Below are 14,644 nucleotides of genomic sequence, written 5' to 3'. Positions count from 1 at the left end.
GGCGGTGGGGAGAGTTAAACAAGAATGAAATGTATTACGTGGATTGCAATACATGGATTGCAAAAAGTATTCTTAATTAAGAATAATTCTTAATTATTTTGAATGAATTCATTAAATTCAGTGATTTACTCATCCACTGAAGATTCATTAAGTCCTCCTTATGTCCCAGGCAGTGAACACAACGTCCCTGTGCTCGTGACCTCACTTTCTGGTGGCAAAGGGTCTATAAACAGAAAGGAAATGGAGAGTGGGACGTGTACCTGTCGGTTAGTGAGGGGCACTGGGGAGAAAAACTGAGTTGGGAAGGTGAGGCGGGGGGTAGGGGTGTTTTTAAGGCCTGTTAGGGTGGGCCTCATGAGAAGGTGGCATTTGAGACCTGAAGAAGGTGAGGGAGAAAGCCGTGCAGACCTCTGGGGGAAGGGTGTTCTGGCAGAGGAACAGCAAAGACCAGGGCAGGAGGGTGCTTGTGGCAGAAGTCCGGGCAAGGATAGGGGAGGCCAAGGGAGGGACAATCAGAGCGGGGAGAGGGTTGGGGCAGATCCTGTGGGGCCTTTGGGCTTTGACCATGAGCTGGGAGGGACAAGATGAGAACATCCATCTGTGTACTGGGGTGTCTCCAGCGTGCTGGGATGGGGGCTGGTCTCAGGGGACTCAGCAGAAGCCCAGCGCTGCTTCCCCTCCCACTGCTCCTGCCCCTGCCCTCCTGCCTGGGCTGGCTGCAGCCCCTGCCGCAGAAGCGACCAGACACAGCCCCTGGCAGAAAGAGACCGTCTCCTTCGCCTGTGCTTTTGGAGTGGAGGGATCCTTTTCCCTTCTCCCCACGCTGAGTGTGATGCTGTCACCTCCCCCTTAGCAGGCTCACTCTCTCCTCTGGGCTCCGAGGAAAGCTGTCTTGAGTTACTTCCCATTAAGGAGCCAGTGACAGTCTGACTATATGAGTGGAGCCTCCAGCAATGCTGGGGACAGCAGAGAAGAAATCGCCGTATCATCTACAGATGGGGAAAAGGAGGCTCCGAGAGGGGACAGGACCCGGGCACTGATGGGTGACTGGTTAATGGTTAGGCAGCCACTCCTGACTCCCACCTCACAGCCCCACCTGAATCTTCCCCAGGGCACTTCCACGGTCAGAGCTTGTTTCCTTTAAATCAGGGATCATTTCCTGTAAAGGGCAGAGAGGGAATATTTTTGGCTTTGAGGAAATACAGTCTCTGCTGAAACTACTCTCCTCGCCGTTGCATCACAAGAACAGCCACGGTCAAATGAATGAGCCTGGCTGTGTTCCAATAAAACTTTATTTATGGACGCTTGTGTTTGAAGTTCATATAATTTTCACACGTCATGAAATATTCTTCCTTTGATTTTTTCCAACCATTTAGAAATGCAGAAACCATTTTTAGCTTGCAGGGGTTACAAAAATAGGTTGGGACCCTAGTTTGTATGCATACTCCTGGTTTAAACCACAGAAGTCCCTAATGGTGGAATTTCAGGCTGGGTGGAGGAGAGATTGGGGCAGGAGGAAAGAGGAGGGAGAGGGGCTTCCCAGGCCCTCCCCCTACCCGCTACCCTGGATCCCGCCTGTGAGGGCCTCCCTTGGGCTGAATGTCCCTCTTTGGGCAACTCTGGGGGCCAGGGGTCACAGCTTGAGCCCTGCCCTTTGCTGAGCTGTTAATTTTTGATGGAGCCAGGAACTCTGCAGCCCAGCAGAGGGTCAACCCCAGGCCTCAGCACTGCAGAGGTGAGACCTGCAAAGGGGAGGCGCCGACTTCTCTTTCACCCCTACTCACTCCTGCGTGCCCCTCCCCAGTCTCTCCCTGGCCCTTTGTGTTTGTAAAACTACAGTTTGTTGAATGTCCTGTGCCTTATGGGTCTGAGTTTATGTAACTCACACAGGAGCTCCAGAGGCAAGACATAGTATGCCCATTTCACAGATGAGGGAATGGGGGCTCAGAAAAGTGAGCCCCTTGTCCAAGCTCACACAGCCTGGAGGGGAAGAGAAGGACTCAACCCAGGCCAGTTTGACTGCACAGCCCAGGGTCCCTAGCCTCCAGGCTCCCCTACCTCTACTCTCCGAGGACGGAGTGGGGGAACGAGAAGGAGGGCCAGGAGCAGGATGAAGAGCAGGGACCGGGCAATTCAAGACCTGAGAGCTGCCAAGGGAGTGTCCGTTCAGTCCGGCCTCCTTCCTCCCCTACCTCTCCTAAATTTCCCCTTAAAGGCTATAAAATGGAGGCTGGTGAAAATGAGCGATTGCTCCAAGTCCTGCAGCAAGCCGGCGGCAGACGTGGCCTGGATCCAGGCTCTGATTCCCAGTCTCGAGCTCCCCCACCCCACCACCCCGCCCACACCCACAGGGATGGTCGCCGAGTAGAGGAGGTGCCTCCCCAGGGAGCTCAGCCAGAGCCAGCTCCAAGGGGATGTTTTCCACTTCTCTTTCCAGCTGCCGGCCATCACTGGCCAGAGCCCCGTCCAGCTGCCCGCCCCCTGCTGCCACCTGACCTCCGAGGCTGTTCTGAACCATCAGGGGTGGAAAACAGCCCTGAAGGTCACTCATTAAACTCCCTGATGTGGCTTTTCCAAGAACGCAACAACTGGACTCTGTGTTCCCTCTGGGCAGGGACTGGCAACCTGGGGTCCAGCCTAGAGGACACGCTCTGTTCCTGGGGCCAGTGCCCAGGCCTGGGCAGCAGCAAAGTGGCTACTAGTGGTGGCAGGGCGAGGTGCTTGGGGTCTCTACACACCCAGGACCCTCCACGACCAGCAGGTGCAGAGCCCTTGAGTGGCAGAGGAGAGAGATGGAGGACAGGAGGGGCCTACCCCATGGTTAGTGCACAGGCAGTGTCTGTCTGTAGGTTGTTTAATGAGATCACGGCCCCTGAGCATGCCCTTCGGCAGTTCAGACAAGTGGCCACAACAGTCAGAGCCGACACTTAGAATATCCCCCCTGGCTGCAGTGTGGAGGGGGAGCAGTGAGCACAGGCAGGGAGACAGGTCAGGTATCTCCTGAGTGGTACAGATGAGAGGGGGTGGTGGTCTATGACAGCAGCAGTGGGGAGAGGGAGAAGGGACCAGAGCCCTCACATTCCTTCATTTTGTTGCTGGAGACCTCAGGCATCTACTATGTGTCAGCACGAGAGTCAGCATGTGATAGGGGACGATCTGGAGGGAGGAGAGGAAGGGATCAGAGAGGCATCCCCAAGGAACAGTATGTGCAAAGACCACAAGGCAAGAAAGAGCTTGACACATGGAAGAAACCACCATCAGGCCAGTGCAGAAGGAGCATAGTGGGTGAGGGAGAAGGGAGAAGGCGAGGGCTCTAGATTTGATCCTAAGAGTGATGAAGAACCATCAAAGTTTTTTGAAAAAACATTTTAATTCATTAATATTTCAAAATATATCTCTCAACTTTAAAAAATCTTTTAACTTTTAAAACACTTAACCTTTAAAAAATCAATAGTAATTCCTTGCTCTTGTCAAATATCCTGCCAGCGTTCAAACTTCTAATTGCTCATAAAGATGGTATTTCTTTATACACTTAAAAAACCAGGATCCAAATAAGGTCTACACATTGTGATTGATTTTGTCCTATATGCCTCTTTTTTTCTTAAACTTAAAAATCAATTGTATTGAGATATAATTATTCCAGAAATGCAAGGTTGGTTCAATACCTGAAAAATCAATCAATGTAATTCACCACATTTATAGAATAAAGGAGAAAATCATATGATCTTCTCAATATATGCAGACAAAGCATTCAACAAAAGTCAGTCCCTACTCGTGATAAAAACTCTCAATAAATTAGGAATAAAAATGAACTTCTTCACCTGATGAAAAGCATCTATGAAAAACCTACAACTAACATCATGCTTAGTGGTGAAAGACTGGATGAATGCTTTCCCCTAAGATCATGAACAAGGCAAGGATGTCCACTGCCACCAATTCTACTCAACATTGTACTGGGGGTCCTCACCATTGCAATAAGGCAAGAAAAAAAAAGGCACAAAGACAAGGATGGGAAAAGTAAAAACGTCTCTATTCACAGATAACGTTATTGTGACATAGAAAATCCTATGGTATTTACAAAAATATACTAGAATTAATGAATTTAGCGAGGTTGCAGAACACAAGTCCAGTGCACAAAAATCAACTGTATGTCTGTATACTTTGTTGTTATTGTTAGTGTTGTCAAGTTGATTCTGACTCCCAGTGACCCTGTGTACAGCAGAGCAGAACCCTGCCTGGTCTTTTTGTGCCATCTTCTCACCTTCTGGTGCTGTATCAGACAATGCTGTGCTGCCATTCGTAGGGTTTTCATGGCCAGTTTTTTCGGAAGTGGGTGGCCAGGTCCTTCTTCCTAGGCTGTCTTAGTCTGGAAGCTCTGCTGAAACCTGTCCACCATGGGTGACCCTGCTGACATTTGAAATACTGGTGGTATAGCTTTCAGCATCACAGCAACACACAGCTGCCACAGTATGACAACTGACAGATGGGTGGTGCAGTTCCCTAACTGGGAACGTACTCGGGCAGTGGTGGTGAGAATGTCGAATCTTAACCATTAGACCACTGGAGCTGACTATCTACATACTAGCAACAAACAATTGGAAAATGAAATTTTAAATGTCATTTACAATGGTATCAAAAAGCTTAAAATTCTTAGAAATCAATTTAATGAAAGAGAGCAAGACCTGTACACTGAAAACTATAACACATTGCTCAGACATCTGAGCCAAGATGGATCTTTTGACCTCCCATTGAAATTGAGGCCTTTTGTACCACCCATCAAAGATGCCCCAACCTGCCAGGTCTTCCTCCTCTCTAAACAGAAGACTTGGGTGTTTGCCTAAGAATAGGACTCCACTTGGCAAGTCATCCATGGTGACCAACAAAATATCCATCTCAAAGCTGGGCTCTGGAGCAGCCATACCTGTGACCCCAAGAAGCCCTGTCTCTTCTAGCACCAAAGGTGACCTTGTTCACACTGATGCCACAGACCTCAGACCTTTCCCATAAGAGCCACACATTCTCTCCCAAGTGGAGGCTGTCCAGCCCCGCGCAGTCCATTTGGAACACCTCCTCACCTGCAGGGACCTGAGGAGGCTCCAGCTCTTCTAGCTCTGCTAGTCTTTGTCCTTAGAAGATTCTTACCCGAGATTTCACATCAAAGAAAGGAGCCGTTTTGTGACACTCAAGGGCATGTATTTCAACACTATCTTAGAGATACGCTTCTGGTTTAAAATAAAAATTGAATTTAGCACAAATGACGTTCATCTCAAGATGTAGCCTCCTACACATTGACCTGACTGTTTGAGTTTCTTTCTCATTGGTCATGGAAATAGCAATTAATACTTCTGAATAAACAGTTTTAAGTTTTTTTAATGCTGGAAACTTTCAGAAGATATAAATAAATGGAGAGCTATACCATGATCATGGATTGAAAAACTCAATACTGTTAAGAAGTGCATTCTCCCCAAGCTGATATGCAGATTTATTGCAATTCCCAATCAAAATCCCAGCAGGCTTTTTATATAAACTGACAAGTTATTTCTACTATTTATATGGAAATGAGAAGGACCCAAAATAGCCAAAACAGTTTTGAAACAGAACAAAGTTGGAAGATATACGCTGACTTCGAGACTTACAATAAAGCTATAGTAATCAGGATGGTGTGGTATTGGCATAAGGATAAATAGATCAATGGCACCAATAGCGGTGCCACGCAAGCTCACTTACCTGAGAGGTGGTGTGTAGGCTCCCTGAGGAGCCCTGAGCCCGGTGTGGTGAAAGGCAAGGCTGTGTGGCTCAGCCCACGCCCCAGCCCTGGACCCTGGAAGCAGTCTGCAGGGTGAGGGCAGGGGCAGGGTGCGGAAGTCCGCCTGGCAGATGGAGGGTGCAGGTGGGAAGTGGCTCATCCAGGAGCCAGCAGTCCACCTTCACCTTGATCTCTGCCTCTGGGCCACCATCCACCCTGGGGCTCAGTGGGGGGCGCCCCTGCTGGCAGTTGGCCCCCTGTTTTCCTCTCAGGACAGCTGTGACCTCACTGCCTCTCATTGTACCAGTGCCTGTGTGCCAGGAAGGGACAGTTCCCTGGGCGGAGCCATTTCCACAGCAGGGAGTAAAGGTCCCCACTGCCTGTGGCTCTGGGACTGGGACCCTGGCTCCTCTATTAATTCAGCTCAAGCCTGAGCTAGAGCAGAGGGTTTGGGCCAGAGCTTCAGACACTGGGTTCTAGTCCTGCCTGCCACTTACATGCTGTGTGGCCTTGGGGAAGATACACCCTCTCTCTGTGCTGCAGGTTCCTGTCTGCAAAATGGGGATAACAGTAATAGCAACTTCATATAAGGTAGTCGTGAAGATTAAAGGAATGTACAGAGAATAAAAGAACGCTTGGTGATAACCAGAAGGTTTGGTTATGGCCCGGATCCACCCAGATGTCCTAGGGAATACGACCTTCCCTCTTCTTTCACCCCCGTGCCCCTCACCCATCCATCCCAGACTGGCTGGGGCTCACCCCTCACCCTGCCCTCTTTCCAAGGTCTGGGTAATGGGGCTTCTCTCTGGGGCCACCACTGACTTTGGGGAGCTTGGGGGAACGTCAGGCCTTACTGTCTCAGTTTCCCTCTCCACTTCCTCTGTAATAACTCCAAGGAGGTGGTCCTCACCCAGCCAGGCCCTCCCCAACTTTCTCAAAGGGCAGTGACATCTTAAAGGAAGAAGTGAGGATCGAGGACCGAGCAGAGTGGTAGGATGGAGACCTAGAGGAGACGGTCCAATGCTCTGCTCCCCCGGGGCAGCTCTGAGAGGAGGAAATGGAGCTGTAGGGGGAGGAACCTGCCCAGTGCTGCCCGACTGCTGCCGCGGATTGTTTTATGGCTGTTCCTCACTCGCTTCCTGCTGGTGTGGCAGGCCAGGGGCTCCTCGAGGCCCAGAGGCAGCCCAGTGAGCGAGCTAAAGGGGCCACTGCTCACAGCACCTCCTGGCAGGAAGCTGCCTCAAGTCACCCAGCCCCACGTGGCTCGTGGGCGCCCCCTCGCCATCACAGCCCCCTCAGGGGTGTGGATGCCACAGGCTGGGGGGCTCATAGTGATTTTAAGCTGTAGCTTTGCTTGTAAATTGGTTTGATATCTTTTCCCTCCTGAAGGACTCACAGCTCCTAAACTGACAGATATGCTTGAGCGACTAGACGGGAGTGCGAGGGGTGGGATGGGGGACCGGCTGGCAGAGGGACTGAGAGGGACAGTTAGCAGCCTTCACCCCTCTCCTCCGAAGGTCCCTCTCTCTGGCTGCTTCTCCGTTGCAGGAAGGGGCCTGCATCACCTATCCTCCCACTTTTTTCCACGATGGCTGAGTGGCACACCCAGTAGTGCCGCCAGGCCTGGGCTCCCACCTCCTGGGGGTTCAGGGCTGGGAGGACTTGGGAAGCTGCCCTCTGGGTGAGTCCTCACTCCGGCATTGCCCTGGACCTGTTGGGACCTGCTGTTTTACTGGGTTGTGGTTGCAGTGACTGGTGATCTGGGGCCTGTAAACCAGGCTGGGAAACTTCTGAGGCACAGAAGCTTCTGAAGGCCAGACGGGGGCCACAACTCCCTGTTTCTTTTTGCAAGAAGCTTCGCCTCTGTGAACCTCAACTTTCCCTGCCCAATGGGTTAGCAGTCGGCCAGTCTCGTATTCACTATTTACTGGGCGCCCTCGGGAGTCTGGTCAGGTGCCAGGCTCTGGGGAGACAGCCAGGAGCCAGCCCAGGACTGAGGATGAAACCTCGACCTTCTAGTGCCACCTCCGCTTCGTTTTTCTCATGGTACCATGGGTTCCAGCTCACCGGGACTACTGGGGGTAAGGGAGGAGCATTGAGGGCAGCAGAAAGGCCACCACGAGACAAAAGTATGCAGGAAACTCACCGCACCTAAGGAACTTTTATCCCCACTCCCACCTCAAAGCGCTTGACCGCTCCCCAAGGGCCAGGCGGCAAGTCTCTGGCAGGACGGCTGCGGTGACCCCGCCAGTCGCGCGGGTTCCAGCCACCGCCGAGCCCTAGGAGCCGCCGGCCCCCGGGCCACGGCGGGGAGACTCGCGCCGCGTGCACCCGCACCGTGCGCCCTCGGGAGGCTGTGCCGGCACCAGAAGGGAGGCAGGAGCGTGGAGGACTGGAGGAGGGACAGGGGAGGGGAGGACGAGGGAAAGGGGGAGGGGCAAGAAGGGAGGGCGAGCCGGGCCCCGCCCACCCGCAGGTGGCCGCGAACGCTGAGCGGCTCCGCTAGGGGGCCGGGCCCGGGGGCGGGGCCCGTCGCGCGCGTCCCCCACGTGTCCCGGGTCCCCGGCCCTGCCCCAGGCCCTGGGTTTATAATCCCGGAGGCCGGCCGCAACTAGCCCTGCTCCGCTGCCTGCCGCCGCCGCCTGTGTCGCGGTAAGGAGCCCCCGGCCCGGGAGAGGCCCAGGGTCCCCTTCCCACTCCCCAGCCTAGGACACCCTCTCCCCGGATCCCACCGAGAGCGAGCCGAGGAGGCGGAGGGGACCCGTGGGCTCGGGCAGAGGACGGACGCCCGGGCGCCTGCTGCTCAGACGCCTGGCGGCCGGATTCCTGGGTTCCTCGGGGCGCCGGGATGGGGCCGAGGCGCGAGTCCGGGGGTCTGTTGGGTTATTTGCCCCCTTTGTGGGCCGAGGACCTTTCTGGGTTTTCCTTCCCTGACCCAGCTTCCTCTGTGCCGCGAACCCCCCAAATGGAGACCTTGGGAGTCAGGAGAGGGTAGGGGTTCCCGATTCCCTCGCCCCTCTACCCCCACCCCGTCTCTGTCTCCGCCTCTTTTTCTCTGCGTGAAACCAGAGTTCCAACCCCCCCTCTGCCACGCCTCCGGTACTCTTGGGCGTAACGGCCCCTCCCACAGCCCCGAGCCTCAGTTTCCCCCGGCACGTGGGCTCCTGGCCCGGGCCACCCGCCCCAGTGTCTTGGGTGTGGCTGGGCTCCCTCCGCTGAGGGGCGTCAGTCGCGGGCTCTGCCTCCTGAAAGGGCTTTGCGCTCCCCGCCCAGGTGGGGCCGGTGGCCTCGCGGGCGCCGGGCCGTAGGAGGGGCTGCTCCGCAGGAAACGTCTGTTCGGGCTGCTGTTGCCTTTGGCCCCTGTGGCGGCTGCGCCCTACAGGGCGGAGGGGGGGGTGGTCATTGTGCAATGGAGGAAGCTCTTGTCTCCTGCGCTGGGGCTCGCTGAGGAAGTCCCAGTGACCCGAGGCCACCTCCGCGTCCCTCTTCGAAGTGAGCGCGCCGCCTCCGGAGCATCGCGGTCTGGCTGCACATCGCCGGCAGCAACAAACCCGTCCTTTCCCCCGGGAGGGACCAAATGGGCCCCGGGCCTTGATCCCTCCCCTCCCAGCCCGCGGCTGGTGACAGGAGAGGGCGGGTCCTGGAGGCCAGCAGACCGCAGCCTGGAAGGCAGGCACAACCGGGTGAGGCCTGGGGTCAGCCTCCCAGCTTTCCGGGCCTCAGTTTCTCCGTCTGCCATCCCGGCGCAGGCTCGAGGTCAGGAAACAGTAAGGCTGTGCAGGTCTCTGTAGACTGTTGAGAGCCGTGCGCGGTGCTCCGGTCCATTCACCTGCTGTGTCTGGAGAGTTGCTCACCAGGGACGTAGAGCAGGAGACAGGCCTCCTACCTTAGGTTCTGGGGTGGGGGGGTAGGGGGGACAGGAATTTTGATGATGGACAGAAACTGTAGGCGTCTCCATTCTAAACTCCCTCAGACCCAGTGCTGGGGGGCCTGGGGGTGGGGTGGGATCCTGTCCTGTGCTCTGTGCTGAGAAGTAATTCTGGCTCTGCTCAGTGGTAGTTAATGAGTGGCTGCAGGCCAGGCACGGGGTGGGTGGGGGAGGTGGGCCCCCACTCAGCAGTCTGAGCTCTCTGAGTCTCCCATGTGCCCCCATTAACTGCCTGCCTGCTCTGGGCTTGTGGGGTCAGCTGGCTCTGCTGGTAACGGCTTTCCCTGGCTCCGGGCCCCTGGAGCCTGACTCCTTGTGGGGGGCCAGGCCCAGACTCACCTGCTGTGCAAGCACTCCACCTGCCATGCCCCCTTTCATCTTCGCCCCCTGGGTCCCTGGGGGCAAGCCAGGACAGCCAGCTCCTTCCTCAGAGCTCTGGGCACACAGCCCCTAAAGTGAGAGCCTTGCCCGTGGGCACTCATATGCAAAGAGATAACCTCGCTGGAATTCAGGGTCCAAGGCTCTAATTTCTACTGTAACACTGGCAAAGTTGATCTTCCAGGCCTTGGCTCCCTCCTGTGGGGCAGGATCCCCCCCAGACTTGGGACAAGCCAGGCACCCATAGGCATTTCAATATTAGTAGTAGAATAAACAAATGGTGAATGCACCCTTTCCTCCATAAGCAAATGCTCTTAGGAGAGAGTCTGAGTGTCTGTCAGCAGGGCTTGGTGAGATCTAGTAGTCTCCCTACCACCTGCCTCAGGGTATTGACACTGAAACTAGAGACTCACCCTCTCTAAGCCAAGGCAGACACAGGAATGACCCCTAACCTTGGGTGGAGGAAGCTTGCTGGAGTGCTGGTGCCCCCAAGAGAGCCAGTGTTCCTGTTATGATTCTTAGGCCCCAGGAGTCCACAATGTGTAGCCCAGGGCCAGCCTCTTGCCCTCAGCTTCCTCATCTGTCTGTCGGGAAGGAAATCCCTCTCCTTTCTGTCTCTCACCAAAAACAAGCAGACGACGTGAGCCGACGCTGTCAAGCAAATGTTACAGCGGCACCTCCTGGTCAAAATGTGGAATTGCATCCTAGCTCTATTGGACAAGGGGGGGAGCGGCAGTCCCCTTGTCTGGGGCTGCAGTCCTAGAATGAGGAAGCCCCAAATTCAGGAGAATTCTATTGCCGAGGTGGAGCCAGGGTTTTTCAAAGCTGTGATGGACTCAGCTCAGCTGAGTTAGAATGTCAGGGAGGGGTTCCAGAGGAACATTCACTGGCTGTAGCCCTGACGTACAGAGAAGCAGAATACTGATGGGTGATGACTCGTTGGGGGCTTTGTCTTCTGGAAGGCGTGTAAGGTGAGGGGACACAGTCTGTGGTCTCCTGGAGGCTGGAGTATAGGGCACAGAGCGGTAAAGAGCAGGCCGTGTGCAGTCAGCCTGGGTTTCAGTCCCAGCTCTGCTGTCCCCTAGCTTGTGACCTGGGCAAGTCACTTCACTTTCTGAGCCTCAGATTCATCATCTGTAAATGGTGGTCATAACAGTCTCCACCTTGAAATGACGCACGTGTGGCACTGGACATAGTATCTGCTCTTGTCATCGTCCCAGCTTTGACCTTTTAGAGCCGTGTGAATTTTCTTGGTGTTGAGCAAGTGCCCGGGCTGGCCTGGTGCATTCACGGGAAGCTGGCAGGATGGCTCCGGCTGGGGCCACGGAGAATGTCCCCTGCCTTGCCAGCTAAGGCCGGGCTGGCAGGCATCTTGGCATGAGGCCCCTTCTTCCCTCCCCCCAGGTGTCCCTCTTCCGGTGAAGGGTGGCTGGGCTGGCACTGGGAGCTGGGGAAACCTGCCCTGGTCCCTTCCTGGAGGGGGTGGGGGCGAGGCTGGGACTCAGGGAGGCTGAGTACAGCCAGGATCTGCTGGACATCTCCGCTAGGCAGGCCGCCCGGTGTCCAGGGGTGTCAGAAGCGGAGGGCCTTTCAGATTGTGGTGTGGGTGGTGAGATCAAGGCCTGGAGAGTGAGGGACTTGCCCAGGGTCCGCCACGGCCGTGGTAACGAGAGGTTAGTGGGCACAGGCTTGCTGCCCGGCTCCCGCAGCATCTCACGGAATCCTCGCAGTCGCCCTCTGCGGGACGGGCTGTGCTCGCCTGCCCCCATTTTGCAGGTGAGCAGCTTACGCAGCTCAGGGCTGCAGGAGCCGGCCACTGTGCTTTGCCTGTAGTGAGTCCTCACTCCCTGGCCTGTGGCTGCTGTTTCTTCTCCTCTCCCTGTCTCTTCCTCCCCCAGTTGGAGGCCTCAGCTTGGTTTTGCACAGGCTCAGCCTCATCACCCAGCCCAGGGGCCTTGCTGGCTGAGGGAGGAGGGAGCTTCACCAGATGCTGAGAGGGCAGGAGCAACGCCAGTGTCAGATTGCATCATTTTCCCAGCCCGCTTGCCCTGGTAATCTCGGTGCACACACAGGCCCAAACACACCCACACATGTGCGTGCATGCAGGCACACACGTGCAGGCGTGCACACACGTTCACTCTCTCAGGTACACACTCCCAGGTGCATGCATTCTTTCACACCGCTCAGACCCGGAGGCTGAGGTCCTCCGTGGGCGCACGTGCACACAGCCTGCCAGGCAGGAGGGGCTCGCTAGTGTCTGGATGAGAGCATGCGTGGAATTCCAGACCTGCAGGGGATTTTAATCCTCTCTTTTTATAGGTGAGGAACTGACTTCTAGACAATAGAATCAGCAGCATTGTTCTGAGCGCCTGCCACATGCAAGGCAACGCGAGATGGTCCTTGTCCCCACAGAGCTCACAATCGGGGGTGCACACTTAGAGCACAGCATGACGTGTGCTATGATGGGCCACGTACGAGGCACGGGGGATCACTGAGGCAGAGCAGGGCAGGTGCAGGTGGTCTGCTCCACCCCCACTCCGGTGCCCACCCTCTTGGCTCCAGGTCCCTTTGGGAGGTGGCAGAGCAGGAGTGATTCCAAGAGCTGGGTGACTCTTGGGGCCACATCATCTGTCCCTTCTCGAGCCCACCCCAGGGTGTCTGAGCCACCTGCGGCTTCCCAGACCACACCTTGGCCCAGCACTTCCCTTCCCTGCACCTTGTACCCACGAGCAGTGGCTTACGGAGCCCAGCTGATCTGGGCTGGAATCCTGGCTCTGCTACTTACCAGCCAAGCAAGGCCTTGAGCAAGTTCTTTAACCCGAGCCTCAGTTTCTCTGTCTCTAAAATGGGAACAACACAAATGGGAGGGCTCAGCACATGATGGATGTGCTCATTATGGTGGTGGTGGGGCTGGTTCACAGGTGTAGACACCTGCCGGGACTCACCGAACTGGGTGCTCTAAATATAGGCAGTTTATTATATGTCACTTAGAACTCAATAGAGCTGTTTAAAAAATATGCAACAGGTTACTCGCCCCACGCCAGCACACCGCCAGCACCATTGTGTGAGCACTTATGCACACACACACGCGCGTGCGCGCACACACACACAGGGCTGGGAACACACACTCCGAGTGCTTCCTGGGCCAGGAGGCTGGCTCTGGGGCTCCTGGGCCTCCCCGAATCTCCTGCTCAGCGAGGTTTCTCAAAGAGGATTCTGGCGGCTGGAAAGGCCAGGCTCGATGCCACTGCTATCACCCGGGCTGCCGTGCCTGGCAGCTGAGCAGATTCTGCTTTCGCAGAGTGGTTCGCCAAGCCCTGAAGACGGATTCTGGAAGCCGGGAACCCGCACCTGCAATCCTAGGTACTTCCTACCTCAAGTCCTTCTGCCTCTCTCCCACCTCCTTCCCTCCATCCTTGAGGGCCTGTTGCCTGGCTGTGGTTGCCATAGGCGCTGTCTGCTGCCCCAGAGTCAAGGTCTGGTGAGTCACCCACAGCCCAGGGGCAGGGCCTGGCAGGTGGCTGAATGCCCAGTGGAGGGGAGACTTGTGGGCATCCGTCAGAACCGGCCCCCGCCCTCGCTGTTCCAGGAAGTGTTTCGCTTTCCAAGTCCAAAGGGCAGAAAGGCATGTGAGCCTCGGGGCTGGCCGGTGGGCAGGCCTGGGAGGCCTCGGGGGCTACACAGAGGGGGTGTGTTCTCGTCACAGTCGGGCTCTGCTGCACAGGGTTGGGTGAGGGGACAGCGCTTCACCCCTCTGAACCTCCAGGCACATGGGGAGTTTCCAGTACACAGGAGCCCGCGTCATTGCCGTGGTGGTGGCCGGGTGCCCCATCTGGGCTCCCGTGGATCTGTGGAGGGGTGTCCATGGCCTTCCCCACTAGTGTTCAGTACAGGCCCTGACCTTGGTGAGACTCCCCTGTACACGCCCCCACCAGACAGAAGCATGCCCCTGTAAATGTGGGGTGCCGGGGCCATGCCCGCGGAGGCTGGAACCAGATGGCCTGGGTCCAAATCTGGCCCTGCCGCCTGCCGACCTTATGACCTCAAGCAAGTGACTCGCCTCTCTGACCCTCAGTTTCCTCCTCAGCAAAGTGGGTGTAATAATAGCGTCTGCTCTCAGGGCCACGTGGAGAGTGCTGGGGGAGGCAGGGCAAGCCCTAATGCAGCCTGAGGGTTCAGTACACAGGAGCCTGCTGGACAGAAGGAAGAACGGCTGCAAAGGCAAGGAGACAGGAGGCCCTGGTGCCTTCTGGAAGCTTCAGTGTAGCTGAGGAGAGGGATAGAGTGGAAATGGTACATCTGTCCCCGCTGCAGAGAGATCTGTCATCTGTACCCCCTGGTTACAGAGAGGTATTGTGCCTCTGCCTACCTCTCTCCTCTCTGGGCCTCAGTTTCTCCATCTGTGCCCTGGAGGAGTTGGTCTCTGAGCTCCTTCCAACTGAGCATGTTCAGAGCTGTCTTCACTGGGGTGCTCAGGTCTCCTGTGTTTTTCGGCACAGAGGTGCTTGCGTTTGAGAAGAGCCTGAAATCCCAGTGTGAAGGCTCCTGGAGGCCCCGGGTGGGAGAGACACAGGGGGTGGGGGCTCTGCCCC

The 14,644-nt window shown here is 56.0% G+C and overlaps 1 protein-coding gene across 4 annotated transcripts in view; it reads left to right on the top strand.

The window, feature by feature from the left end:
* Nucleotides 1–8,308: 8,308 nt before the first annotated feature.
* The window catches only part of ASS1 (argininosuccinate synthase 1), a 54,805-nt gene continuing 48,469 nt past the window's right edge, over nt 8,309–14,644 (top strand). Inside the window, exons 1-2 of one of the 4 annotated variants that reach the window (XM_087418919.1) lie at nt 8,309–8,398; nt 13,354–13,415. Coding sequence is in view for 3 of the 4 variants with exons in the window: in XM_087418918.1 (XP_087275044.1) it covers nt 13,127–13,415 (289 nt within the window). In the remaining variant the exon portion in view is untranslated. Of the gene's footprint in view, nt 8,399–9,947; nt 13,416–14,644 lie in introns of those variants that run through there. The other 3 variants (XM_087418918.1, XM_087418917.1, XM_014782259.2) reach the window with 3 other exon arrangements.

This window comes from Ceratotherium simum, chromosome 29 (assembly GCF_057802395.1).
Source record: "Ceratotherium simum simum isolate JZ-2026a chromosome 29, ASM5780239v1, whole genome shotgun sequence".
NCBI lineage: Eukaryota > Metazoa > Chordata > Mammalia > Perissodactyla > Rhinocerotidae > Ceratotherium > Ceratotherium simum.
Note: the sequence above shows the minus strand (reverse complement) of the source record. Positions and strands in the feature narration are given on the sequence as shown.